This window comes from Nestor notabilis, unplaced genomic scaffold (assembly GCF_000696875.1).
Source record: "Nestor notabilis isolate BGI_N333 unplaced genomic scaffold, ASM69687v1 scaffold13246, whole genome shotgun sequence".
Taxonomy (NCBI): Eukaryota; Metazoa; Chordata; class Aves; order Psittaciformes; family Psittacidae; genus Nestor; species Nestor notabilis.
Window position 1 is genome coordinate 24,422 of NW_009932471.1, and position 11,474 is coordinate 35,895.

Consider the following 11,474-nt stretch of genomic DNA (forward strand, 5'->3'; position numbering starts at 1 on the left):
CAGTCGCGCCCCCTGGCTCCCCACCAGCCTCTTCAGCGGGAGCCTCTCCTAGCTGCACCACTCCCGTTATCCCACGTTACAGCTTTTATTTTTACATCTGTGAAACACCAGCCTGCAGGGCTGGGAAAACAACAGGGGCTGAGTCCAGGTGGGGAGGGGAGGCTGTGCGGGTCAGGGGGGTTGTGGTGGGGTCACAGCACAGTGGCGATTGAATGAACCCATTTAAAAATAAGAGCAAGTGATTTAAAAAAACAGGAGTAGCCACGTTATCCCACGTTACAGCTTTTATTTTTACATCTGTGAAACACCAGCCTGCAGGGCTGGGAAAACAACAGGGGCTGAGTCCAGGTGGGGAGGGGAGGCTGTGCGGGTCAGGGGGGTTGTGGTGGGGTCACAGCACAGTGGCGATTGAATGAACCCATTTAAAAATAAGAGCAAGTGATTTAAAAAAACAGGAGTAGCCAGCTCTGATTACAGAGCTGTCCTGGGATCCACAGTTTGAGCAGCTGTATCCTCTGCTCTCCAGCCCAGCGGCACAGCCAGCTCCTGCTGAGCAGCAATGCACCGATCTGGGCAAGTAAATAGAGCAGGTTAAAAAAAGCAGCATCAGTCCCAGCCTTATTATGAGACCCAAGAGCTCGGATAGGAGCTGTGGTGGCTGCCAATTTCCACAACCCAGAATTAAATTGTTTCTGATAGACTCCATGAAGTACGGTCTCCACTCAATTAGCTCGGTTCCCACCGAACAAGGCTCTGCGCGGTCGGGCAGGGAGACACGCCAAGCGCTGGAGGCTGCTGTGGGAGAAGATGAGCGCCCTTGTGCAGGCAGACAGCATGAAATTACAGAGGCTTTATAGGCACTTACGCTCCTGGACAGAATGGAGGAAGGTCCCTGCAATACTAAGGAGGTAGGGAACAGACCACAGATCAGTGTCCTTGCTATAAGAAACCCATCCCTTGCTGGGATGGGTTCATCTGTTCCCTAAGGGCAGCCCCTGCTTTGCTTCAAATTAGAAAAGATACTGAAGGTCCCGTGCTGCTTGCTTGCTGTTGTCTGGGGAACTTCTCCCTGATGGATGTGCTGGCCAAACCTAACCACTACTAAGTCCAGCACTATTTCAGACACCCTTTTGGCCACTCATGACCCCCACTGAGGTTGGCATCAGCTTGGGTACCATTGCAAAAATGAAATTCCTGTGGGCTGTGGTAAGGTTACACACTGCAGGGAGCCCAGCCTGACACGTAACTGGTACCCATCCTCGCCACCATGACAGCATTACCCAGTGATATCAGCCTGGCATAAAGCAGATGTTTGCTGATTAACAGCTTTGACTCACAAGTGGTCTCCAATCCCCAGGGTTTGCCACAATCCCTGGAGATCTGCGAGGAGCCTGGAAATAAATCAGCCCCAGCCAACCAGGGGCGGCTCTGCTCTCATGAACAGATTGAATCCCCGAGTGACTGAGCCCCTGAAATATGGTATGTCGCTGCTCCTTCATCTGTTACAGGGCTCCTGGCATGGCAATCCAGGTGCTCCCCAAGCCACATGCCTTACCAGTTGCTTCCCATCCCGTCCTCCAAGATGCTGATGTCTTGACCACCAGCATGCAACAAAGATGGAAGATGCAGGCTTGGCACAACCAAGGGTTAAACCTGTCGGCAGCTTATTTTGGCTGATTTAACTGCAGCCTTGTCCCTGAGACATCAGCTTTATTACTGGGAGCTGTGTGCAAGGATACGGATGACTCCTCAGTGCCCTGACCAGACGGTCTCGCGATGCCATCTGTCAGTTCAATGGCCCAGCCCCTGACACCGGCATGGGCCCCTGCGTAGCTGTGTTCCACAGCTGCCAACACTCAGATTGTTCTGTGCCCCATGAGGGACCACGACACCCAGAGTCAATTCTTCTGCCTGCTCTAATACTGGTGGCAGACAGCAACAAATCTTCCTCCTAGGGAAAGCTCCTTCCACCTGGTAGCTGTCTTTTCCAACGGGCACTGACACGGCTTGAAACTACCCATTCTCTACATTTAGCAGTAGAACAATGGTGGGAACCTGAACTGCTCAGGATTTGGGGGAGCTATGAATTTACCCACAGCTAGTGTGGTCAGGGACTAGAGACTGCAGAGAGTAACACTGATGTCTCTTGCCCCCACAGTGTTGTGGTCCTTCCTCATAGACTGGAGGTCATAGGGATCCACTGCTGTGAGCACATCTTGGGGGCAGATTGGACAGTGGCCCTAAAGACAGGAGCGGAGCGTCTGCTCACCTGACCGATGCCTTTGGGCAAGTCTGAAACTCCATTTACTAACTAAACAACAGTACAGCAAATAGTCAACTGCATAAGCTTGTCCCAGGATCAAGACAGATTGCTGCTGCTTCTGGCTCATGCACCACTTCCAATAATGAGAGCACTCCATCATGCACAACACTACCATCCTGCCAGGGAATGCCAGCAGACGGGAACACCAGCACATGGGAACACTGGTCACTGTCCAGAAACAGGGTGTCCTGCAGGGCTGATGGGCTCAGCTGTAAACTGAGTTTTGCCTATTCTGGGAGTGTGCCAGGCAGCAGGTTTGCCAGGCATGAATGGACTGCACAGCACACCTGAACACATGGGCACCTTGGTCTTCTGATGATGAAATGAGTCTAATTCCTGCCAAAATCATGTCTCATGGAATATCTCTTTTAAGAAGTTCCTCTTTCTTCTTCCACAAACTCTCTGACTGGTATCTCACAATATTTCATCACCAAAACCTTGATATGTCTTTCAAGTACAGACCTAACACGTATTCACAGGGCTAAATCTTAACAAGAGTCACTGGGAGGTATCTCAAAGCACACGTACCACCTCTCCAACCACAGCCTCAGGAGACCACAGAGGCAAAGCCTCAGCAAGTCAGTAGGTCCCAAAAAGTTCATCTCCTTGGTGCCACTACAAACTAAGTTGCCTTCTTGCTCGTCCATCCTGGCCAGCAGCCAGGCTTGCTCCATGTGCTGCTGCAAGTAAAGCCCAGGCTTGTGCCACAGTCAGCAGGACCAGACAGGGACCCCAAGGAATTCATGTCACCACTGTACCTTCCATCAGAAAAGGAAGATGTGACAGAAGGGACCAGGACAAGTGAAAGCAGGACATGGGATCTGGGACAACACAGCCAGCTCCAGAGGAAATTCCCTGCACTTTACAAAACAGCACCCCTGAGCTGGACACATACACAAGGGGATGGTTTACTAAATGGCTTCAGTCCCCAGTCCAACTTGCAAGCAAGCATTAACTCACTGAAATACAGCAGGACTTCAGGCAACTGCTAATGAGCAAATGGAGCAAATAAGCTAATTAGAAGAGCGACAGTCAAATGAGTTAAGTTGGGAAGATGATTCATTCCTACAGCGATAAGCAGGCCACAACAGAGAGACCGTTTCAGGAACGTGCCTCCTCTCCCCATGGGGTAGGACTTGCCTCAGAAGAGGCTGTGCTATGCACAGCTGCAAACATAGAAAAGCAGATGCCTCACAAGAACTTTTTTTGATGGTGATAAGCATCTGAATAAGTGTCCTGAGCTGCAGATCCACCAAACTTGACAATCAGTGAGTGTAAGCAGCACAAGCCTCCATTGCAGAGACCTGCACAGGAGGTCTCTTGGTCTGAATGGAGACCAAAGGGTTTGCAGAGCTTTCCAGAGCTTTTCCTGCTTGTAAGAGCATGTGTCTGGGTACGAGACTGCTTGTGGCCAGTCCCACACGCCTACATCATCCTCACTCCTGATTCCTTCTTTGGACTAGTTGGGATATCATGATGTGAAGAAATGGCACAAACATGAACCATGGAGTCTGCCACAAGCTCTTCACAGAGCACTCTGGGTCCTCTGTGAGTCTGCCAACATTCTGCACGCAGCTTCAAGGGTGAAACATCTCAGCCAGTAATAACAGGGACACTACGAGGAGTGAGAAAACACTCAGCCTGACCCCACCATCCAGTGAAGCTGGATGGGGCTGGAGGCACTGAGGGAAGCTGCTGGCAGCCCCGCAGCACCACGTTCAGTGTCCTTCTACATTAACAACCAGCTACTGGAATGCAGAAAGGGCGAGGGTTGAAGATGGAGCCACAGTAGGCTGCTACAGCCAGACACATCTGACAGCATAATGCTGTTCTCACCTGCATGGGCCTGGAGAACATGTTAGTCAGCACTTCTTTCCTGGCTTCAGAATATTTGTCAGCACCAAATGTTTCATTTAAGCTTTTCTGGAGGAGAAAAGAGAGAGAGCATTCAGTGCTGATGAGTTCTGGTGGTAGGGAGACCCAGGCAGACGTTACTGGGGCAAACTGCAGCTTCTCAAAGCCAAATTCTTCTTTTCTCTGCAAATCCCCTCTTAAGTCAAAAGTGTGCATCAAACTGGGCTTTGCTCTGGTCCCAGCAGCTCTGATAGGACTGCACATACAGCCCTTCTGAGCACTGACCCACCTCCCGGCATCAGTGGCAGGGAGTACCCAGGGCACAGGGACTGCAGGCTCAAACCCCAGATGTGCAGCATGTGAGAGCACCCAGAACCCCTCTCCTGACCTGTGCCTGGCTCCCCCCCAGCTACTGAGAACTTCATGGCACAACTAATGGGAGTCTGGGGAGACATGGATACAGGAGGTCACTGCCTGGGGCTAGCAGTGACGAAGGGCTGGAGGGGTCAAAGTGCAGGAGAAGAGCTGAGTGTGCAGCTCAATGTCTGCTGACACAGCCTCAGCACAGCCAGCAAGTGGGGAAAGCAGTCCCAGCTGATGTAGGGGCATGTGGGAGGCCAGCAGGGATGGGATTAACAGAGGATTATCCACAGTCCAGTTGCAGCAAGTAAAGAAAATCCTGGAACCTGCACTGTGTTGTTCAGCTGGAGTTCAGCCTCGGGACATGCTCAGCAGAGGCTCAGTCAGACACCTCCCGCTCTGGCTGCGTCTGACCGTTCCCATCACCCCTCTGCAGTCCATCCCAGCCACCCTGCTCCCCACCCTACCCTCCCTGAGACCTTCAGCAGCCCAGACAGAAACACCTTTTTTGCACAGCTACTTTTCCTGTGGTACAGAGCAAATGCCCTGTCCAGGACCTGCTGAGGGAAGGCAGAGAAAAGAAATCTGGGTGTCCCAGGGAGCGCTCCTACATTGAAATGTCCTTCCCATTGCAGAGGGCAGCACTGGAGTCATTTGCAACCTTGCAAGTGGGAGGGCCACCTTGCACAAAGGGAAGTTGCAAGGCCACCCTTGCCCAACACTGGTGGGGTCAAAAGCAAGTGAGGGAGGTGTTTTGTGGTGGCATGGGATAATTCTCAGCTCTGCTTGGGAAGAATGGGACAGGGAATAAACCACACACTGCTGCAAACATGCCATCACGTAGCTGCCCACCCTTCACCCCCATGTTCCTGCTCCCCGCCAGGCCAGTGCACTCACATGCAGGGTCCCTGCACTGCTGAAGTCGATGTTGAGGCCAACTTGGTTGCAAAACTCCATGAGGTCTTTCAGCAGCTTGCTTTGAGGTGGGGGATGGCGGCGAAGCAGGGCCTGATTGGGGAAGGAGCGGTAGATCTGGTGGGCCACGGCCATATTTGCAAGCAGCATGAACTCTTCCACCAGCCTGTGGCACAAGAAAAACAACCCCAGACCACAGTTAGAGAGGGGACCTGCTAAGCCAAGTCAGTCCATAGTGATGGGAACTAGTACGACATAGGGGGAACAGAGGACCAGCTTGTAGTTGCTGTTATAAGCACAGATTAGATGTGAGACTTCAGCAAATCTCCCCGCCAATTCTCACTTTATATCTGAGGTTTCCCCATGGGCTCAGAGCAAGCTGTCCTGCTGGCACAAGACAAGCAGAAGTCCGTGATAAACTGACAGCTTAAATTAGGATAAAATAATCTCCCTTTAGGTTATTTTATCTCCTGAAATGTTTGACAAGCAAAACAAACGCTGTGTGAGAGATAGCACGGAAAACAAACACACATCGCTGTCTTCATGGGCCAGAGAAAACAGCGTCTCGGTCGCTCCCCCATCCCAAACTCAACATGTGTGGTCAGGCCCAGCCATTGAGCTCTGCCTCATGCCCGGCTTCCACCCAGAGCAAGACGTAAGTGCAGACCCCGGCCAGGGCAAGCCACAAGTGCAGCTTATTGCAGGGCTGCATCCAGCATCCAGGTGGTGCAAAGACTCTAGGGGCTCCTCCATGCAACCTGCAGACTGCTGGGGGTATCGCAGGCTGGGGTGAGCCCCTCACTTGCCACCTCTGAATGTACATGCATTGAATGAAAATCTCCAGGACCACATGCTGCAAAGAAAAGCAATCCTAGTGCTAGAGATCATCTTTGGAGTATTTATGGGTTGTGCTACCAGCTGTAGCACTGTGCCACATGAGACTTGTTTAACTGGGCTTAGATAAGCAGAGATGTGCTTATCTGGGTTTCCTGCTATTTGCTGCATGTATTCCCAGAGCTCCTAACTGGTGCTAATTGCCAAAAAAAGATAATAGATTTACAGAAGTAACCTCATCCTGTGAGCAGTTCCCAAGGGAGCTGTCACTGATTACTGTGGCTCAGCCCCATTGTTCCCACAGGCAAAGCAGTGCTTTTGTAGGGCTGGCTGGGTGGTCCTGCAGCTCCTGGCCCTGGCAATCAACGGCAGCACTTGCCAGGTGAGATGTGCAGGGTGCCGTGCTCCTGTGGTTACTTGCTACAGCGGTGATACATTTCCAGCCTGAGAGTACTTGCCAAGAACTGGAAAGAGAAAGGAAGTAAAGACAAGCCCAGAGGAGGAATAAGCACCTGACAGTTATAATGAGCAGTGTGAATGTTCATCTTTAATGCGAAGGTGCTCCCTTAATAAGAGCCTTGTGGGTTCTCCCAGGGCGTGTTGTGCCAGAGGTCAATACCGGACCCTGACAGGAGGGCAGGAGGGACACCCTTGCACAGGGCCAGTGCAGGGAGCAGTGGGGAGCAGCACAGCCTAAGTGGGAACAGGCTACCCATCCATCTTGTCCTCTAAAACGCCTGCCGATGATTAGATGCTACAAGAAGGCCAAGGGCTGGGTAAGGGGCTGGGACCCGTGGGAGCCGGCTCCGTGCACACCCGTGGGGGGCGACTTCCAAGAGGGTTGAGCCAAGCTCTTGCTGCTCCTGTGCAGCTAAGCCAGCAGATGGCAACAGCGGTCCCTCTACGGTCACCAGCACTGGGGGGCTGCAGGACAGCAAGCCCCAAGGGTGCCGGGCACCGAGCTGTGCAGCACCCAGGGGCGGGAGGCAGGGCAGCGAGTAGCACCCAGCGGGTTATGTATGGCACGGCCATGCCCGTCTCCAGACAGCAAATGGGCAACTGTGGCCCGAGGACATGTATGAGGCTCTGCCAGGCCATGCTCATGTCTGGGAAGCCCCTTCTGCCGAAGTCAGCTCGTAGCAAGGCACAGCAAACAGCATGGGCTGTGAAAGGCAGCGCCTCTCCTTCTACGGCTTTGGTGCAGAGGAAAAGGGAGACATTTCTAGTGCTAGCCCAGCAACACAGATGTACACGTGAGCAAAGCCTGGCCACGGAATCCCTGTGCCTCCCTTAAAATGTGGCCTCTACGGAGAAAGGAGCAAACCCATTTTTAAAGACAAAGCAAAACCACCTATGAACAGTGTCTCCTCTCTGTCACAGGCAAAAAGTCTAGAGAGGAAGACTAAGTGAATACTTAAGCAACCCCTGCCATTCTTGCTCCCGTTGAGCACTAGGGTGTGAAGCCTTTACGTCTTACATCCATCAACACTTTGGGACAGATGCAATTCCCACCTGGACATTAAGTTATTTTGTTCTATCATTTTAGGACTTGGGCTTTTATATTTTCATAGAGATATGCTTGTTCTGATGTTACTGAAATGAAGGTAATACCTAAGCACTCTCCTGCCAACAAATGCTCTTACACCCAAACGAAAACTAACAGCACACACTTCCTGCTTTGCTCTGCAAGAACCCATAGTCTCTCCCTTCAACATGTGGAGTGCCAGCCCCCAGACAGCATCAAAGACAGACCCCATCAAGAAGCGGGACCTGGCACATGGTTGAATGGAATGCATGGGCAGGAAACTCTTACCAGGAAGCACCCATAACAGGGTGTGCAGGATGTGACCATATATTCAGAATTGAAAAGCTACTTGTCTTGCTCACTCACCTAAAGGCAGGAGCAGGCTTTGTGAGATGAAGCTGCAGTTTGGGCTTTCAAGGAGCAGATAGATAATATGGATGAGATCAGACACTGCCCTGTATCCAGGGGGAAGAGAAGCCCCAGGACCCAATGGGCTGGTTTGTATCTCAGGTTAACAAACCGCAGCGCCCTGGGAAGGCTGCAATGCCCTATGGGTTGATGCCAAAACACCCTGCATGGATGGAGGGTCCTTCGCAGCTCTGGATCACCTGGGGGTCATAGAACTGCTCCCCACATGCACCCCTCTGCAGCATCCCTGCAAGGGATGGTCAATGTGGGGCTCATCCATGTTAACTCCTAGACACATTTAGTTTCGAACATCAGGATTTAGTCCCCGGGGACAGTAAAGCAGCTTCCAGAGAGGAGAGGTCACAGCAGGGCTAATCAGGAGCATGTGAGAGCCTGCCAGGGTCAGAGGGAATGGGCTAGGGGCAGTGAAGGAGCTGGCACTTGTGCCCGGAGTTAAGCCAGGTCACCTCTTCCAGCAGAGCAACAGAATCTATGGCTCAGGACACCAGAAGGGAGCCAAGATCTGCCAGAAACAGCTGCTTAACATGGTGGTCTCACTGCACCTAAAAGGAAAACTATATTCCCAAGAGGGGTTTACACTGAGACTGGATGGGATGTTGGAGACTGAGGAGGATGAGCCATGTCGTGTGGTGTCCCTGCTCATGGCAGGGGGGTTAGAACTAGATGATCTTAAGGTCCTTTCGAACCCTAACTATTCTATGATTCTATGTCTGGGACAGCCCATGAAGCTGGCAAGGCTTCAGCTGCTGAGAAGCAGGAGGGCACAGCAAAGCTGCTGCCATCCTGCCTTCCACACGTGGCCTTTTAGTGGCACTTTTAGCTAATGTCCTTCCACTTGGCAAGCTCTACGTTGCAGTCTGGATAAAGGCAATGGTTGCTGCGGCAGGTGGGAGCAGAGGCTGGCTGGCAGTGGCCAGACCAAGCGCCTGGCACTGGTGTTACTGGGAGCCACGCTGAAGCCCTGCTAACTCATCGGCACGTCTAACGACAGGAGTTTTGGGTTTTCTTTTTCTTTTTTTCATGAAACAGCCTAGCTGGAGTTTGGCTCAGTGCGGCTGGCAGCCGGGAATGCAAAGAAAAATATTTCATGGCTAAAAAAATGGAGACAGAAAGACTGGTCCATCTGAATGCGCGCTGAATGAATCCCATGTGAAGTGCATTCTAATGCCATCGCTACAGTTTCCTCTGGATTAGTTGAGCTATCCTTGGCTCCTGGCTCCATAAAATCCCATAAACAATCTGATCTGAACTTTTGCCCTTTCCGTGCTGATGCAAGGTTTCCTGTGCTGTCCTGTGGAGAGGGCTGGGGGTTAGTAGGTGGCTGTCGCTCCTATAGGTGCCTATGGATCCTGGCTGTCCTGCTCACCAGAACTGCAGGAGGGAGCATTTCCAAACCTGTTCAATGCATCATTTAACATGTGCACATTTGAGAGGGAAGAGAGGGAGGGGCAGGACGGCTTGCAAGCTCTCTAAGCGTTTTCTGCCATCTCTTTCAATACCCAGATTTTGCTCATGAGTTACAGGCTTGGTGGGGGAGTTAGTGGGTGAAACTACATAGACTGCCTTATGTAAGAGGTCAGCTGAGGTGTACATATTTCAAAAACACTAATTTCTGAGTTTCAAAGATGATCAAGGCATACCAGCTCCTAAATCCCACCAACTGCCAGGGGGATTGCAGGCTCCTGAGATGCTATTAAACACACTTGGTGCTTTTCAGAATATCTTAAATGATGGTCACAGCTCTGGTAAACTAATAGCCACCTATGAAAGCATCCAGCTGAAGAGGATTGACAACATCTCAAGGGCAGCCCCAAACCCAAGCTACTGGGCTTAGGTTCTCACACAGCTCCTACCACAGCCAAACATCTGCGTGAAGAGGAGCTGCACATTGAGACTCTGGAATTGCTTTAGTAGCAGCATTACCATTTGCTCTGTAAAACGCTAGCTAGACCCTTTCCCAATTTCTTGATAGCAACCTTGAAAAACTCCTCACATCCTCAGCAAGTTCGTTGGCTGATAGCAAATAAAATACGGGCTTCTTATGCCAACTCTCTGCAGAGTGAAGCAGGGCAAGTGAAATGTCTGTTTGACTCCTTGTCTCCATGGCAATGCGGCCAGGCTGTACGGCAGCCATTGAAGTACCCACTCTCCCTGATTAACTTGACAAATGACATTAGCTAAGCAAGGTTCACTGCAAGGGAGAGACAAGGAGTACTTTGTTCACAATCCACTAAGTGCAGGAAGGAGGCAGGCAGCTTGGTTAAAGCAAAGCAACACTAAAACATCTGCTATTCCACCAGTGTAGCAGACCTGTAAGCTTCAGAGCAAACAGCAAGGTAGGACTGGACAAATGAGCACGGCTCTCCCTGCAAGCTGTGTCTCTGCCTCCATCCCTTTCCGCAAGGTGTAGCTGCTGGGTGTATCCAGGTGTTGGAAGCGTTCTCATAGTGAGGCATCAACTCAGAGATAAAACATGGCATAGCTCTCCCATGGCAGGGTTTTGGGGTTTTTTGCTTTTCACAGGCTGCAGAAGTTGGTCCTTTCTTCACATGTGGAAACCTGCTCCCAAAGGGAAGAGCTGGAGTCTGAGTCACCCTTGCAACAGTAGTCCCTCTGTCTGGGTGAGCTGCCACCAGGTGAATCTCAGCATCTTTCCAGCATCTCAGACTTGAGCCAAATGTGACCAAATAATTTCCGGAAAGGTTACCAAACTTCTTTCCCTTATCACATTACAAAATGCCGTCTGCTCCTCTCCATCTTGTCTCCTCTTTACAGCTATTGCTCCCTCCTGCACAGGGAACAAGGCTTCTGCTGTTCAAAATCCTTCCCATCTCCAGATGAGTTTGCTATCCTGGCTCAGAATGGTTTTGTGCTTCAACCACCAGACAAGGCCTCTGGTTTCTCAGTTCATAGCTACATGCCTGCCTCAGGTGTCCAGCTCCATGCTGGATCCAAATAGGGTTGGGACAGTATAGCTTTGAAAACTTGGTTTGTGTATGAACCAAATAGTGCCATGGAAGGCTAGTGCTGACAAGCGGAAGCCTAGATCTGTCTCTGTGTGTCTGAGAGGGCTCTAAAGACACTGATGGATAAACGTCCCTTTGCTAAGGGCAGTACATTGCTGAGAGCTCTTGCTCTCTGCTGTCTTGAAGCGGATTATTGCTGCAGCGAAATCTCATAACAAACAAGCGATCTATAGCCACCTCTTGGGAAGGGGACTCTAAATCCTGCTGA

At 51.2% G+C, this 11,474-nt stretch overlaps 1 protein-coding gene across 1 annotated transcript in view; it reads right to left on the reverse strand.

Annotated features, from left to right (window-relative positions):
* The window catches only part of DIS3L2 (DIS3 like 3'-5' exoribonuclease 2), a gene marked incomplete at its 5' end in the record, with an annotated part of 39,623 nt that overhangs the window by 5,227 nt on the left and 22,922 nt on the right, over positions 1-11,474 (reverse strand). Inside the window, 2 exons of the mRNA XM_010016416.1 lie at positions 4,160-4,246; positions 5,435-5,618. Coding sequence (XP_010014718.1) covers positions 4,160-4,246; positions 5,435-5,618 — 271 coding nt within the window. The remainder of the gene's footprint in view (positions 1-4,159; positions 4,247-5,434; positions 5,619-11,474) is intronic.